This window comes from Sander lucioperca, chromosome 6 (assembly GCF_008315115.2).
Source record: "Sander lucioperca isolate FBNREF2018 chromosome 6, SLUC_FBN_1.2, whole genome shotgun sequence".
NCBI lineage: Eukaryota > Metazoa > Chordata > Actinopteri > Perciformes > Percidae > Sander > Sander lucioperca.
In genome coordinates, this window is record NC_050178.1 from 16,469,497 (window position 1) to 16,484,150 (window position 14,654).

The 14,654-nt window shown below is 42.0% G+C and overlaps 1 protein-coding gene across 1 annotated transcript in view; it reads left to right on the forward strand.

Annotated features, from left to right (window-relative positions):
• atxn7l2a (ataxin 7-like 2a) overlaps positions 1-14,654 on the forward strand; it is a 28,246-nt gene continuing 13,592 nt past the window's right edge. Inside the window, exons 1-6 of the mRNA XM_031277259.2 lie at positions 1-248; positions 1,277-1,345; positions 3,839-4,178; positions 6,361-6,617; positions 10,616-10,698; positions 13,517-13,728. Of these exons, the coding sequence (XP_031133119.1) occupies positions 119-248; positions 1,277-1,345; positions 3,839-4,178; positions 6,361-6,617; positions 10,616-10,698; positions 13,517-13,728 (1,091 nt within the window). The 5' untranslated portion in view covers positions 1-118. The remainder of the gene's footprint in view (positions 249-1,276; positions 1,346-3,838; positions 4,179-6,360; positions 6,618-10,615; positions 10,699-13,516; positions 13,729-14,654) is intronic.

Consider the following 14,654-nt stretch of genomic DNA (forward strand, 5'->3'; position numbering starts at 1 on the left):
GATGTATGTTCCAGTGCCCTGTCTTTCGGTTTGTGTGGGTGTCCCAAGAACGCGCACGCAGGAAGTTCCTATCCTGTCGAGAGCGCGAGATATGACGTAAGTTGCTTGCCGCGCAGTGATGATGGCGGTGCGTGAACGCGCAGTAAAAGTAATGGCTGCTCTGGATCGGCGGGTGCCTAGCCTCGATGATTTCGTGGGTCAAAACTGGACTGCCTGGGCCGAGTGGGCCGGTGTGACAGCGGCGGACGGTAAGGAAGCCCATTGACGCAAACACTGGCAGCTACGAAGCCATTTAACCAAAGCACCGGGGTTTATTTTCGTGGAAACGGAGGACAGAGCTAACCATGTTACCCAAACAAAGACCCTGCCGGGTCCTAGTGCTGGGTGGGTAACATGTTGCTCTCTCCCAGGTCCCACTGCATACGTTGTCTTCAAGAAAAAAAACAAGTGATAGTTACTGAGATATAGCCATTAGAGTGTTTGGTTTACCGCGGTGGCCATGAAACAAGCTGCCAGCGTTTAATGGATGCGTTGCATGCAAGTGAAACCAGCCGGGCAGCGGTGGCATCAGAGCGGAAGGAGGCTAGTGTGGATGGTTGGGCGAGCAACTTCTTGCCGTGGAAAGCTAGGTTAGCTTAGCTAGCTAGCAAGCAAACCAGACTAGCCGTTGACGACTAGGCAGTTAGCGTTAGCATGCTAATGCTAGCAGCAGGAGGGTTGAGAGTAGACACCGGTGACGGAGGAGTCTGATGCTGTTGCCACCATGTAAATGCTGGCCCAGCCTTTGATATGAGCTAACGTTACTCTGTGTTCTTTTCGCTTCATTTCAATGTTCTCCTTTGATTGCCAGCGTCACCGACTACATTTCTTAACATTTCTGTATGCGACAGGAAATCTCATGTGTGAAGTCTGCCCCAAAAGTGCTCTTGCCCTTCCCATCTTTGAGTATGTGAGCTCACTCTTATGTCTGGCATCCCTCCAAGTGCTACTTTGTCCATAACTATCAAATAAAGTCCTCCACCTCACAATACCTTCAGCTACTTATTGTTAGAAAACTGACAAAAATGACTACAACCAAATTGATCAGTCAGCAGAGAAGCAGTTGACCTGCATATCAGTCCTTTATATAACACAGCTTAAGGGCCTGTTTATGTGCAGAATGTGTGCTGTTAGGCTTTGTCTTGTTGATGAACCTGACCTACAACTTCTGGAGAACATCTCACCTCTCAAGGGGCGTATTGAACATGTGCATATATGTAAATGTGTGTTGTTTTAGGGCCTGATGTGGACGACTGCAGCAAGTATGGCAAAAAGGCTGCAGAGGCCATGTCACTCAGTAAGGAGGGTAAGTCTGCACACTATCATCTACAAAACGTAGTGAAGTTTGTTGTTGTTTGGTACATCGGAAAACAAGAAAGCATAAATTGTAGTCTTGCTTGTGTGTGCTTGCATTACTGTGCATGCACATTGGCCTACAATGCCTCAATGAACTGTGCCTCAGCTTCTCTTTGATCTCCAGCCTTGCCCTGACACAATGGAGGTACTGGTTTGCAGTGACCGGGGCGAGTATTAAAGCTGGGTAGTGTTGTGATTAGGCACCTTCTGGAACCTAGTCTGGCTGTCTGTAGCAGCAGCTGGACGACAGACACTCCCCCTTTATGTGTGTGTGCGTGTCAGAGCATGACATGATAAATCAAAAGAAGTACCTTGATAGTATGTATGTGTAAGTATGTGCCCCTTCTCACACTCATGCTGCATCTTCGTCACATGGGAAAAACAGCCAAAAACAAGGTGATGATTAAAAAGAGTGAGCTGGGGTCCACACATTTGCTTTGATTTTAAGTTTATAATTGAGTTTTCTATTCTTGCTGTTTTTTCCCCCACTTAGTTTTAATCTATTAAGGGAATTGTTTCAGTTCGTGTTTTTGCAGAAATCCAAACATTGCCAGATCAATATCCATCCATCTCATCCATTACCTATACCTGCTTATTCTGTTCAGGGGCGTGGGGCTGGAGTCAACACATTAACACACTGGGCAAGAGGTGGGCTACGCCCTGAATAGGCAGGCACTCTATCACATGCTGACCTTTTTTTTTTTTGATAGATGGATAGATAGACAGGCAAATAACAAAAACACACACAAGTGTACAGCCATTGCATTTCACAAGTACCTTGTAAATGGCTCGTGTAATACGATTTGTTCAATGTGTGTATTATTTATATAAAAAACGTAATATATCATTACCTGTAGATTACTGCAGGTATTTCCTAGTTGGTAATGTCAGAATCCAGGAAGTTGGGGACCCTGTAGGTTACCAAATGGCGTTAACCAGCCAAAAACAAATTTCCCTGGTACAATCGTGGCTGAAAATATTGGCACCCTTTCATATTTTCATATAATACACCCTTTGTTCCCGAGAATTGTAGAATTAAAATATATTTTGGTATCCACACGACACTTTATAGAGGAACAAAACAAAAAGGTTATAAAAAAAAAAAAAGAAACTTTGCTTATTCCACTAAGAAATCCAAAAATGGTTTGGACAATATTATTGCCCCTTCTTTAGAAGTTGCAAGAATTGGAGTTCAAGCAGGTGATTTAGTGGGCATTCCCACAGCCTGCGTCGACCATCAGACGGTGCGCCAAAAATGCACGTCTTTCCAATAATTTTGAATGGGGGTAGTGTGTTTAGGCTGCGGCAAAAATTTGAGACAGACTCGACTTTAAGAGAAATGCAACCCCACGTCACGCTGCGGTGGCCAATCACGTTACCGGAGGTCAGACATCACTGCCTTCCCGCTGCCACAAGAAAGTTTTTAAAGTTTTTGTGTAACCGCTGTTTCGCTCAGTCTCTTAGCTTTCTCCGGGAAATGAAGGTGCCTTCGAGTGCGGTCGGAAACGTTGAGATCTTTAAACTGATGGAAAAAAGTAGTTGTGAAATATAAAGTCTACTTCTGCTACATTGGGGGGGTTAAAGAACACAACAGGACGTCACACATTGATACTCCACCCACTGCACAACCCTGCGGTAAATTGCTTCATTGCTGTTTCCTTGTCTGAACGCAGCCTCATCCTGCACCCACCTGTGGCGAGTAACAGGTGGGTTCAGGGTAAATCACCCACTCCAGTTTAAATGGAGCAAAGTGTTCCATGTTTCCATCTCCGCCGTACGCACTGTTACCAAGTTTAAGGCTCATGGTACTGTAGCCGACCTTCCCTGAAGATGGCGCAAGGTAGTTGACCAAAGACTGCAACAAAGGATTATTCGAATAGTGATGAAAGTACTGTTCTAAAGAGGCTAGTAGCGAGTCCACATCTAAATCCCATTCAACATCTGTGGAGAGATCTGAAAACAGTAGTTGAAACAAGGCGCCCTTTAAATCTGGGAGAACTGGAGCAATTTGCAATGGGCCAAACTACCAGTAGAGAGGTGTAGGAATCTCAATGAAGTCTATAGCAAAAAGTTGAGAGCAGTTATTTTCTCAAAAGGCTGTTCTACTAAATATTAAATCTAGGTTGTCAATAATTGTGTAACTATTAACAGGGAAATAAAGAATTGCTGAGACCAAATACCTTTGTTAATTTCAACTTATTTTAGAGACAGTTGTGATTTTTGTTTTTAACTGTGCAATGGTGCCAATATTTCCGGCCACGTGTACCAGTGTAGTCCAACTCTGACAGTACTTTTAAGTGAGATGATCTACCATCTTTTCATAATGCAGCGTCATCCTGCCTGCCCCACATAGTGACATTGCCATCTTACCTCTTCTGCAGTCTGATATGTGTGTGTCCATTGTATTTCCTCTCCTTATCACTCCTCTCCCCTCTCTTTCAAGACATGTCAATCTTTGGCCTCTACCCCGGCCATGATGACTTCTACCTGGTGGTGTGCAGCCACTGTGGCCAAGTAGTAAAGCCGCAGGCGTTCGAAAAGCACTGTGAGCGACGGCACGGCCCTCTGGCCAAGCTCTATGCCCGGCTGCGCTCTCCCACCCCTGCAACCCAGCCCCAGCAGAGGCCCCACCACAGCCATTCTCCTTCCCATGGGACCAATACTGCTTCTGCTTCATCCTGGGAAGGTCGAGGCCAGGGGGTCGGGCAACTACGGGCAGCCCCACCTTCGCCTTCCACTCCACCCCAGTACAGACACTCCAAGAACTCCAAAGAAGGAGTACGGTAAGAACAGAGTGGGGCAAGTTGGGGGAGAAAGCTCTAATCAAAGCTCAGGGGTCACAGAATAGTAATCCCTAGAAAGTAGACACAAGCTTTAAAGAATGGGGTATAGTCCTGCGTTTTGGTGCACTAATGCAATACTTGTTTAGTTTGTTTACATTTTAAAAAGCTTTGGTTATGTCTGTGTGTAAGGCTGGAAACTGTTTTCATAAAATGCCAAGAACAAAAGTGAATTAAGTAATTCTTCAACCAGGGTGTGTCTGAAATTTAGCAGGTCTGTTTTTGTATGTGTGTAGCTTAATTTTTTTACCACCCATGTGTGAGACCCCGCCCTGTACACCTCCCTTGAGCGACATCACAACCTTAAAACTATCTGACTCTGAGCCAGAGCCTACCACATATACCAAAATATATGCCTTTTGCAAGAATTGCTTGTCGAATTCCTGTTTACAATAATTTACGTAATGTGTTTGGAAATTGCTAATGTGTATGGGACCTGACAAAAAAAACATAACATTGCACCTAAATTATGTGCTTGTGCTCCAAAATAAAATAAAAAATAGGCACACAAATTGTTACCAATTTAAGAAGTTGGTCTGGATCCCTGAGTTCAACATTTCGGGAAATATGGTTTGTCACTTTTTTGCAAAAAGTTGATGAGGGGATCGATGGCACTCTCATACCTGTCCATTAAATATAGGGCTACAGCTTATTAGTTGCTTATCTTATCATAATCACTAGAAACAGTGGAAAACGACTAGCCTGCCTCTGAAGGGAACAAAATCTGCATATGGGCATCTGTAAAGCTCACTTATTAACACATTATACAGGGTTTCCCGCAGCACTTTGCAATTAAGGCAGGCGCCTTAACAAAACGTGCCTGCCGCCTTAACTAAGTCGTCAAAGAAGAAAGAAAATACATATATATCTATATCTATATCCGCCGTGTTACTCTGTCCTGTTTGAGTGGCTGTAATGTACAAGTCGCATCAACACAGTCTGTAGGAAACAAGGTAACGGCGAGTTGTCAAGATACCACCAATGACAACGGAAAGAGCATTTGCTGGCAGTGAGTGTAACTGTCGTTTATTCACATTTAAATGGATAAATCGCCATTTCTGTCGCGTGCGTGTCGGAGTTTGTCAACAAATGTGCGGCCAGCTGGGGCATGCCCGGGCAGAGACGGGGTGAGTGGACTTACTGGAGCATTAGCATATGGCAGGCAGAGAGCATTTATATATGTATCTCTGTCCTGTTCTTCACATCAGTGAGGCTTTCTTCTCTTGTTTCAATGAAGTGAATACATGACAAGTGACTAGAACTATCATCAACTCTCGCGCGTGGATTCTCAACGTCCTGGCTGCTGTTGCCCGGTCTTTGAGACACAGCTGTTGTCTGTTTTTTTTTTTTTTTAATCACTTTACGCGGTTCACAACACACGGTTAGTTAGCGTAGTGAAACACAGTGAAATTACGTGTCCTGTTTTTATTTCATGCATACTATCTGCTTTGAGTGAGTGAAGCTATGGGCTGAGCTCTGTTATCTTAGAGCTGTTTGTTTTGGAGAAGAGCGTGTCACGGAGGATAATGGGAGCCATGCGAGTAACACTGTTATAGCACATGGTTTTTAAATAATAATCTATTTTTTTCCATTTCATAATCACAATATAAAACTGGGTGTCAGATTTGACTGCTTTTCATTTAAGTTAATAACAATTCAATGGCCTGCAATCTGGGCGATAATTTCACTTCTACAATTTTGATTACATTTTTGGTGGCATCAGTTTGTGATTATAACTATAATATAATGGCTGGTTAAGTATGCATTGGAGCTAGTGTCCAGTCTCAAAAGAGCTTTTACATTTTTTAATGCACTAAGTCAAGGACCCACGTTAGACACTAAACTAACAGGGGAAGTCCCTTCAAAAAATAGAAGGGAAAGATTAAATACCGATGTCATGAACAGATGCACTCAATGAATGTGAACTGGGTTTCTGACTCTGAGCCAATCAGGTCAACGCCAAACAATGACTCCAAACAGGCAGGTGATTTTTGCAGCTTTAGATAAAACTAGCTGTTAGGATAACATATATTAAAAAAAAGAAGGGTTTTCTATTTTGCCCGTGTTGTTAAAAGTTGGGCCATAAAGCTAACATTGGACTTGCCCTTTCTCTTCCGTCACCCAGACATTCCCCGCTGGAGAAGTCCTCCCACAGCAGCCACACAGAATCATCAGTATTCAAGCAGCCGCCACCTCTTGAGCCTCCAATCAGCTCTCCACCTCCATCACTCAGAGATCCGCCCTGGCCACACGGAGGCACCCCGCCTGCTAGGCCTTCACACAGTGAAAGGTCCCCCACCCAGAGCCAGCGGAAGGACTCTCCTCTGGCCTCTGCATTGCCAGGCCACCGGATCCCCAGACCCTACAACAAAGTGGCCTCCAGTGAGTACAAATGGAGCCATTTAGGTAATGTGGAAAAAGTAAGACTTTAAAGGATGGATACTTCCTAGTAGTTTGATCTACTGATCATTTTTACCTGCCAAATAATTATAGTCCTATTTCTTAGAAACGCATCTGAAAATCACAACGTAAATCTTATACTGTTCATGATTAAAAAGTCTTCTACCATGCCATCTACCAGGAATGGGTGTGTGCATGTGCCATGACCTGGCTTTTTTCTGCATCCCCGCTATGCCAACTGGCACAGCATAACCACAACTCTGGGTAAACTGATATTATCCGTGTCTAGGGCTTTCAAAGTTTGGCTTGCCCGTGCATTTGAATCTACAAGAGATAAACACTCGTTTATTCCAGGCTGCAGGTAAAATGTCGTCCTTGCCTAGGCGTTTTTTCACTCCCTCAGCCGGCCTGCCCTCTCCATTCGGTTGGTAGTTCATTTGTAGACGTTTAAGATGCGGACAAAACATTAACGCAACTTGATGAGGAAAAGAAAAAAACACCACACCGCTCAGAAACGCGTGTCTCAACTGTCCCACAGTCCCTCGCCGTCCGCTTTTGTCAACTCAGCAGCTGCGGTGACGCAGGTAAGCTACAACCACCTCAGCCGGGCAACCAATAGGATCATAGGAACGATTGTGCCGTGACACAACTAAGTGGTCTCATTGAAATGAGGGTGTGTGTTTTTACACCCCGTGTAGCCCTAGGATTCTTTCCAGCAGCAGTCCTTGCGTCCGTGAGTTTTGTTTTGCACTGCTGGAAGATAGTTAGCGTTTTTGCTTACAAAAGAAGGGCTTCAGACACATTTGTACACGTTTTAAATAAATGCTTTAAGACTTCTTGCCCCTCCTGTCCTCCTCAACTCTTTTTATACTTTCCTGTCCAGGTACAACACCTGTCATCCTGTCTAATAATGGAAAACATGAAGTAATGTACTTTAGAGCTGTAAAGATTAATCGCATAATCAATTAGTTGTCAATTATTCAATAATCAATAGCTTTAAATCATTTTTTATGAAAAAAGGTAAAAATTCTGATTGCAGCTTCCTAAATGCGAATATTTTCTAATTTCTTCATGCTGACAGTAAGCTGAATATCTTTTCCTTATTTTTTTTTTTTTGTGATCAACTTTTTTTATAGACGGCAGTCTGCTGTATACAGCGTAAACATACACGCCACTTTCTAAAGCCACGTGTCGTTATCGCGAGGCTACGTGTTATCGCGAGGCTACAGTTGGTTTTAACGTCACACGTGGGGGAAAAGAAAAACCAGTTGGGATTAGGAAAAGAAGAACTGGGTTGGGTTTAGGAAAACAATAACTGGGTTGGATTTAGGAAAAGAACTGGGTTGGGTTTAGGAAAAGAAGAACTGGGTTGGGTTTAGGGCTGAAACGATTCCTCGAATAATTAGATTACAAAAAATCCTTGAAGCAAAATTCTTTGCCTCGAAGCTCCGTTAAATCAATGTAATTAAGGTTGTACGGCTCACTGTGTTTCCGCACGGAGGATAATTACTAGCACACAACAGGGTGACGCTTCTGTGGACACAAGACTGACGGCCCAAATTACAAATGAATGAAGACGAAAATAGCGAGGGTCTAAGAGAAGAGACCGGCGAGAAAAAACGACTGAAAGTTTGGGATCATTTTAAGCTGCAAACATGCTGCTACATCATCTTTGTAGAAAACATCCAGTCTACTCATCCATTCCACGGAGCGAACCCGACACAAGGTAGCTAACTAACGTCTGCTGCTCTCGTCCACCGCGCTGTGGGTTGCGATCCCCACTCTTCTGTGTGAAAGTCCTGTGTTTTACCCCTCCCCCTCTCCTCTCCTCCTCAACAGCTACAGACACAGAAATGGCACATACTAAGGAAAGCTCATTGTGGGACTGGCTCTAGTGGCTGTAATTCTGCACCAAGGCTGAATTTCGGGAAAGAGACTTCAGATACAGTATTAGGGAACCACTAAGGTCTATATAAAAGCATCCAAAGAGCACCATGTCATAGGACCTTTAATTTTATCCAGCTAACCTCAGCTTCCTCATGACCATTATCAGCCTTTGTGCTGCTCTGGATTAATAAGTAATCTGATCATACATTAGTGTTTCATTCATGCACCGCTGTTAGTCCATGAACAAGGCAAATGTCTGTGCTTAGTTCGCATATCTGTTGTTACAGTAGGACATTTGAGTGTCTGTTATCTAAACTGTTAAGTGTCGGCAGGCAACTGTGTTTTTCATGAGAAAATGATGAGAAATAACCGACAAAAATCGTTATGTGAAATGAGTCAAAATGACAGTTATTGGTTTTGGCACAGGAATAAGACAAAAAAAATATGGCTGACAAAATTCAGGGATAAATACAGTAGGGTTGCTTTTGGGGCTGCAAACCGCAACACAGGAGGCCAAGCTAACAGCCCGTTCCAAACATTGCACTAGTTCTAAAATAAATACACAACGTTAGATGTTTTATAAACATGTGGAGGACATTGGTGAAGATTATTGGTGTCCCTAGCAACCACCATTAGCTGTTGCCACATTACAAACAAGTTTAGTTTAGCTAATCTAATCATAACTGAAAACATAGCCTAGTAAAAGCCCTTGCCATGTCGGCATAGGTCTAATGTTGCATTCTCTTTATTAAACCGTTGATTCCGTATTTGCCACTGACGTTTCTACTCCGGGACCACCCCAATACGCATCATGTTCTGCGTCTTCTCTGTTTCTTCGCTGAACATCGTAATAGGTGCATAGCGGTAACAGAGCCTTTGTTGTCGCCGACTGCTCTTTTAAACGACCAAATAACAAATGCACGATGGCAATGTCTGGGGCTGTTTTTGATTATCCTTGCTTGTCCCTGACTATCGCTGCTTAATGGAGAATTATTATTATTATTATTATTATTATTATTATTATTATTATTATTATTATTATTATTATTATTATTATTATTATTTACCGTTTTCAGGTTCATACTTGTATTTCTACTAGAGCATGTTTACATGCTTTTATGTTCACAAAACACAAATTTTCTCATACTGCCCATTGCCTGTTCGAGCGTCTGTCTCTTTAAGCCCCCATCACGCCCGAAGCACAGTCTGCTCTGATTGGTCAGCATTTCCGGATCTCCGGAGTCTCCGCATCCGTGCTCTGCTGTTGCTGCCTCTGTACAGTCCGCTACAGCCGGAGACTGACTGCAACGGAGTATACAGCAGGACTTTGTACCATGAAAAATCACAGATAAAGGCTTCTAAACCAAATACTACACAACTGGACATGTTCCAGCAGGTGTGACCCAAACATCTGCAACTAAGATTACAGTTTTCCCTCACAGTAGCATGTAGTTACACGTAGCAGTGTATGTAATGTGAACACTGCAGTGACGTACCTGGAGCAGATGACCATGTATAGAAAACCGGCTCGGCATTGCTCGAGAGTAGCAAAAACTGTTGAAAGCGGAGTGTGCAGAACCGTAAGAAATCTGAGGTTTTGGCTCACGGGGACCCCTATGAAATAAATTTACCTCCATTATTTCAAACTTTGGCCATGTTTAATATGAACATCGACATTGTAACATTATAGGTGTCACAGAAAATATGGAAAAAGCATAATAGCTGCTCTTTAAGAAAACAAAGCGAGTTTATTGCGCTTGAGTTTTAAAAAAGTTTCTAAAAAGACGCCCCAGGTTGTGGTTATGTGTGTAAAGCGCGCCGTTATACAGCCTGTGTTAGATGGCTGTATTGATTAAAATAGAATTGTATCTTCGCCTATAGACCACTGAAAAACGTGGCTGCGTATACAAGTGGTCAAAAACAGCTAGGTGGCTGAAATTCCAGCTTGTACAACTCATTCTGGTGAAAATATATAAAATGTCTGTTTTTCGGGGTGTTTGTTTGGCATTATTGACAGCACTATATGGGGGCATCAAGATGTTACCATGATTTGATGTGATGTTGTAGCTGAGATTCTCTCTGTGTTTTCTCAGAGAGGGAGTGTGACTTGGACAAACACTGCGGCGTCCTTGACCCTGACAGGAAGAAGGTCTGCACTCGCCTCCTGACATGCAATGTAAGCTCCAAACACACTCCCCTTCCCCAGACTAATGCTCTACCTATTGGGCCTCAGATTCTCACCTCTTTTTTTTTTTCTTTTTTTTTTTCTTCTTCTCATTTCTCTCTTTTTTTTCTCGTTTTAATTTTCTCTCTCTCTATTTTCTGTGTTCAGTAAAAGGTTGAGAGGCTTAAATTTCAGGATCCGGGCGTGTCACCTTTGCTTTTGACCCAACACATACACATCAGAGCGGGAAAGTAGGTTGTGAGTTTGTGGTGTCTTCATTACTCTGACAGCAGCCAACAAGTCAGATAATATTTTTGGCATTGTGCCTTTGGCAGATAGTCAACAGCAAACAGAAATATGTCTATGGTAAAGAAGAGATAACATAATAAGACAGCAGTGTCACAATATATTGAGGATTGGCAGTTCCAGGATTTAAATAATCTTGAAGTATTTCATGACTGCAATTAGGTGTCATTTTTCTAAGAAAGTTAGACATTGGGTGGACTATGAAGACTAGTTATAGTAATATTTGTATCATTATTATCATTCACATCGACAAGGCGTGCCCATTTATTTCCATGCTAATATATTTATACTGTTAATATTTCTTCTTCTACTGTTGAGTTTGTTCAATGTCTATCGAATATTTATCAGTCAATGGGGATTTTTTTCTGTAAGAGTTCAGTATAAATCTTGGTTTTTTTTTTTTTAAGAAAAAGGTAACATTTTTTGTTATTTCATAGTTTCTTGAGGTGATATGTTTGACAAATTACCCTACTAACAAAGTGTGTTAGTAAGGTGTTGTTGCAACACCAGCCTGTCTAAAGCATAAAATATGTGATAACAATGTGAGATCAGAGTAGATGTTTTCAAATGAATTGAACTGCAGTCAGTGCTCCGGGTTACTGATGAACACTGACTGATACTGAGTGGTGAAAATGGCTCCCAGCACAGGAAGAGTCCTTATATGGTGGCTGGTGTGTGTGTGTGAAGGAGGAAGTGACTGTGAGAGGCCACATCCAGCCGAGTAGAGACAGACAGGATGACCTGATTAACAGGAAATGACGGGAGTGACGGGGAAGACACCTTTTATATACTGTCTATGGAAGACACGCAGGAAAATGGCCTGCATGTTATACCTGCTCTGTAGGTGAACAGACTCTCAGTAGGTGGATGCATTTTCTCTTCCACCTGCTACCTGGAAGAAAATGTCTTGTAGTCATTTTGACTATTTAGAATAATGGAAATGAGAAATGTGTTTAAAAGCAACACTGATTAATAATTTCAATGATAACATCATGTGCTCCTATTTAATAAAAGCATGTGCACTGTAATCACTTGAGACTTTTGCCAAAACAATTAATGGATTAGTTTTCTGAGAGAAAATTGAATGTTTGTCATTTAAAAAAAATACCAAACATCAGCTGGTTCCAGATGCTCCAGTGTGCAGAGTTTTTTTTATCTGTTTGATTTCATTGCAAATTTAATGTGTTTTGGGTTTTTGGAAAACAAGCAGCTTGAAGACGTCACTTATGCCATTGGTAATGTGTGATGGACATATGGAATTTCTGTTGTCATTTAAAAGAATAAATCCCTCATCAGTTATCTGAAAAATAATTGATAGGTTAATTGATTTTCTGAGCCAAATTGGATCCATTGATGAGTGGGGGACGGGATCAACTACTTTATTGCAACTACTACTTTCTGATCCTTTGCTTGTTTGCTCTGGATACAGCTTCATATGCTCTGGCACAACACACAGAGCTGTGACCAGCAGGTGAACTATAAACAGCAGCCACCAGTTTTAATGGACCTAATGATATTATTATTATTTTTTTGTTTTTGGCTCATAGCAAAAATATTAAATCAAAACACTCAAAGTGTTGGCTTGTTTTGTCATTTTAACTATTAAAAAAATACAGTCGAAATGAAATATTGTTTCTCCAGAACCAGGTATATAAACTGACTGAACTTAAGGCAAAACAAAAAAGCATCAAGACAAAATTATTACATACATTGATACATACAACAGTCGCAGCCGTCGCACACCTAAAGGAGAGCATGGTCGTCTGCAACTCTGTTATTTTGTGCTGCTGTCGGAGTTAATGATGGTGAAACTTTTTCAACTTGCCTTCACGGCTTGCGGTGTGACATTGGTAGCCGGTGTGAGGAGCCACTGGCAGCCACAGGCGTGAATTTACGTCACAACAATGGCGTCTCCTAAAGAGGTTGGTGTAGATGCTGCAATAGCATCAGTTATGTCAGAACTGGAGACTTCTGGAGAATTTCTTCTTTGAAGGAAGAGCAAAGAACTTTACTGTAGGCTTTTATCAATGGAAAATATGTTTTCACTCTTCTCTGGACTGGCCTCGGCAAGAGTTTGCTAGATGGCAATCACCTACCAGGTATTTTTTGAAAATTCCGGTCCTTTTCCAATCGGTTTCCAATGACTGCTTGTCAGATGGTTCTGTGCAACAAACCATCTGGTGCGTCAGGTTAAATATATCTGGCTACATGGTGACATTAGATTAAGTTGAACCTGTAGCCTATGGTGCAGGTTGTTGGTGGCAGGGGGAGTTGCGTTCTGCAGCAGCCTTTTCAAAGTACAGAACATTGATGTTGCAGGGTGGCAGTCACAGCAGTGCTGTGTGGAAGCACCTTTACACCTCAAGTTAAGCATCCCAAGGCTTCATTTATTGTGCTTTAAGCCAACTTTCTGACTTGGGAGGCCAATTCATCATTTTGTGACACTCCCCAGATACAAGTTCTAACTTGAAATAAAGTCAATTAAAATAAAATGGTGACTAATTGCCTGTGTCCTGGTCCTCAGATCCACTCCATCCACCAGCGAAGAAAAGTGATTGGCCGCAGTAAAAACTTTGACCAGCTAGTAGCAGAACTAAAGACCAAGGTTCGTGAGAAAGGGGCCCAATCCCTGGAGGGAGGCTCCTCCAGTGGACGATCCCCCAGCCCAGAGGCCCCCAGGGAGCAGGCTGGGGCTCCACACTGCAGGAGACCTCTGGCCAGCCTCCCTGCTTTCAGGTTAGTCAACTTTACTAAAGCTAGTGATGAATATACCAGTATCTGTGGTGGCAGCTATGGCTTTTTAACCCTTCATCTTCATATGAATTTGATCAAATTTGTGTAAAAAAAAAAAAAAAAAAAAATATATTTTGCTCTCTGTGTTACGATCATTCATCAGGTCTAGTTAAAACAGGTAATTACAACCTGAAACGTGTGGGGGTTTAGAATTTGTATTTTTATTTTTATTTTTTTATTGATTCTATATCATAACTGGATCTACACACGTTGCCAGTTTAACGGTGCATCTACCCTAAAATTAATGCCGTCTAATGCACAAGTTGCTTTACATTAAAAACAAGTTAGTTTTTACAAAGTATACAGTTAACCCTTTGAACTTTGCAGTAGAAATGGTCCGCCAGTGCCTACATTGGTATGTTTGCTTTTTGTGATGTCATTGTGATGTCATTTATATATATATATAATATATATATATATATATATATATATATATATATATATATATATATATATATATATATCCCCACTGGGGATCAATAAACAGTATAAAATTAAATTATACTTCATGTTAAACATAAATATATACTGATTTTTACAGCAAAGACAACGTCGGCAATATTGACTGCAAAATAGGCATTTAATAATCCCAAACATCAAAATGTAATTTATTATTAGAGGTTGACCGATTAATCGGCCGGCCAATTAATCGGCCGATTTTTGGCATTTTTTTACATAATCGGCATTGGCCAATATCAAGCCGATTAATAAGCAGGCACATCTGCGGGCAGCCTAGTGTTAAACCAGCTGCCTCCAGCCCCTCCCCTCGTGAATTCTTGCGCAGTGCTGGTGTTCTTGCCTTGGGATTAACTGTACTAATAAAACCATACAAAACACCGCGGCCACACCGCTGTGGAAGCTCCCCGAAT